A 2546-nucleotide genomic window follows, 5' to 3' on the forward strand; every position below is an offset into this window, starting at 1 on the left:
GTCTTTCTTTGCTTATTTTAAGCCCTGAATCGAGGTGTTTAAAATAAAAGATTCTTTTCACTTCAGATGCAAGATTCTAGGCTATTTCTCGTCTCTCGCCAGCTGCCCAGCAAGGTGTGGATCGTGTGGGCTTTTGAACTGACTGCTTTGGTTCAGATGACGGAAATACTCCAAGAATGCTCGAGTCCGAGTACCAAGAAAGCAGAGGTGATGGTTTGAAATAAGTGCCCAGCGAGGGTCCACATTTTGTAAATTAAGATGTGGCCCGGCTCTATGACAGGCTGCTGGGATGCAGCCTCTCAGCAGACAGTTTGGTTTGGTTTCTGTTTTTTATAAGGAATGTTCAAATCACAGGAAGTGAGTAGATTCCTGGAACCATCAGGCTGGGACACCACTCAACAAGGCACCTCTGGGCACATCCATTTCATCTCATTCAGGCTTCCTGTCATTCCTTCTCGAAACGTCCTTGTGCATTTGACCTTGGAGGACACTGTCTGAGGCTGGAAAAGATGGTACTTTGGAGGCTGAGGGATCGATCCCTTTCTCCAAGCCACTGAGTGGTTTTCTGGGTGTGCTGCTGAGAGCGGGTCCCCCAGCCGAGAAGAGCCTGGTGTGACACCGAGTCCTGCGGCCAGGCTGCCACCTAGTCGGGTAGCTGTGAACCCCACATCTGTCTGGAACACCCATGCTTCGAGGGATAGGGGATACAGGAAGACACAGCTGGTTGCTGCAATACACAAAGGTTTATTTTTGACTTTTTTTAAAATTTTCTGAAGACAAAATATAATAAAACTGAACATCAATGGATTTTGTACAACAAAAACGGCTTTTAATGTGGAACAGACAGTCCATCAATGGTGCTGAGTCTCGGAATGGCTTCCCTTTTTCAAAGTCATGCTTGCCTCGGAGGGCAGGGCGTTGGCACGGAGAGGCGAGCCGGCTGTCCTTAGACCCGCGTCAGCTGGTGCCACAGGCTGGAAGGCAAGATGTTCTCCACTTTCTCCATGACGAAGTTTAAGGGGGCAAACAAGGTGCTGAGGAACTGCAAGGAAACCAGAGAGGCCGCCGTCAGCCGAGCCCGAGCAGAGTCCTCCGGGCCAACCTCTCCCACCCACGCTCCACAGCTCCAGCCTTGGGGCTGTGGGCTTCTTTCTCAGGGGCCTGCGGTTTCATATTTATGTTTACAGGAGGCAGAGGATGCTTATCAGACCTGCATTCCAGCCCCAGGGCTCTGGGCGATAAGGGGAGAAGTGTCTGCCGACAGCCCCCTCTGCCCCTGACAGCGGGCCCACAGGCTGGGCGCTTCCATGCCGGCTGTGGCCTGTGGCTGCCCGGGCAGGTGTCCAGGGCCATCAAAATGGGCTAGCGGTGGGCAGCCAGCGGCAGGAGGCTGAAGCACAGTGACTCCTGAGCCCACCTGCTCCCCCGAGCTGGGAGAAGAACTTACTGTAAAGGAAAAGGTCAAGTTTGTTACAGGGCTGGGAGGTGCTCTGGGGGCCTGTACTCGGTCCTGTCCGTCTGTTTCTCAGGCTGGGGAAGGCAGCTGAGCACTTCCGCCACTGGCCACTCCCCAGAGTGACCTCTGCCAGTTCGGCTTTGCAGAGAATAATGTGCATGAGCTCTGCCTTTGACAGAAGCTGAGTGCCAGGGTCTGAGACTCGTTAACATCTCAGACCCGTTCGGTTTCCTTGTGAAGCATCAGCCTTGTTCCACAAAACTTCCACCACCTGGCAGAGAGGTGCCCTACCCCTGGCCAAGGTGGGGGAGAGCCTGTGGACGGCTTCCTCCATAGCACCTTGCTGGCGCCTGGACCATGGTTCTGCGCCCAGAGGCCTGGATCCCTGCACAGCCATGCGGCACCAGCCTGGGCAGGGCGTGGGGGATGCGAGTGCAGATGCAGTGCGCGGCACGGTCCTCCGGCTGAGCGCGGGTGTGGAACAGGTGCCTCTAATGAGCACCTGTCCTGTGGATGGTGGGTCCTCGAGAAGGGAAACCACAGGAAGTTTCCACACACAGCCCCGGGCTGTGGTCATCGGTACAAGGCAGGGATTCTGACAGGACTTGGTCCCACAAGTCCGGTGGCATGGCTGATGTGACCGGTTCCTAAAATGGATGCGGAGGGCAGGGCGGAGACTGAGTGGGAGCAGGAGCCTACGGGACGGGAGCAAAGGTACTGCTCTGTCCCCTGAGGGAATGCACCCACTAGGATGAGCGCCCGGGGAGCCCTGAGCCACACTGGAATGAACGGAGATGCTGCTACAAAGTTCATGCCGAAGAAAGGCTTTTTTTCTCTTTTCAGTGCATTAGTTTAGTTGTTTGTTTGGGTCACTGACCTGACTTGAATAAAAAGCATAAAAGCGAAGCGAGGTCCCTCAAAATCAGGAGAGCTTCCCCCGCTTGACACCTGCTAGCTGCCCGTCTTCTCACACTGCCTGACAAGCTAGTGCACCCGTTTCCTGCCCCCCTCCTCCACTGCAGCATGGGCCTCTCTCCCCCAGGCTGGAGGACCATCCGTGGAAGGATGCAGCCCTCTGGGGGGGTGGGGG

General features: G+C 55.4%; 1 protein-coding gene across 2 annotated transcripts in view; it reads right to left on the reverse strand.

The window, feature by feature from the left end:
* Positions 1 to 724: 724 nt before the first annotated feature.
* The window catches only part of ST7 (suppression of tumorigenicity 7), a 212503-nt gene continuing 210681 nt past the window's right edge, over positions 725 to 2546 (reverse strand). For both annotated transcript variants that reach the window (XM_045288752.1, XM_004707768.4), the window contains exon 15: positions 725 to 1042. In XM_045288752.1, coding sequence (XP_045144687.1) covers positions 947 to 1042 — 96 coding nt within the window. In that variant the 3' untranslated portion in view covers positions 725 to 946. The remainder of the gene's footprint in view (positions 1043 to 2546) is intronic.

This window comes from Echinops telfairi, unplaced genomic scaffold (genome assembly GCF_000313985.2).
Source record: "Echinops telfairi isolate 266 unplaced genomic scaffold, ASM31398v2 ScPeMD7_23;HRSCAF=83, whole genome shotgun sequence".
Lineage (NCBI taxonomy): Eukaryota > Metazoa > Chordata > Mammalia > Afrosoricida > Tenrecidae > Echinops > Echinops telfairi.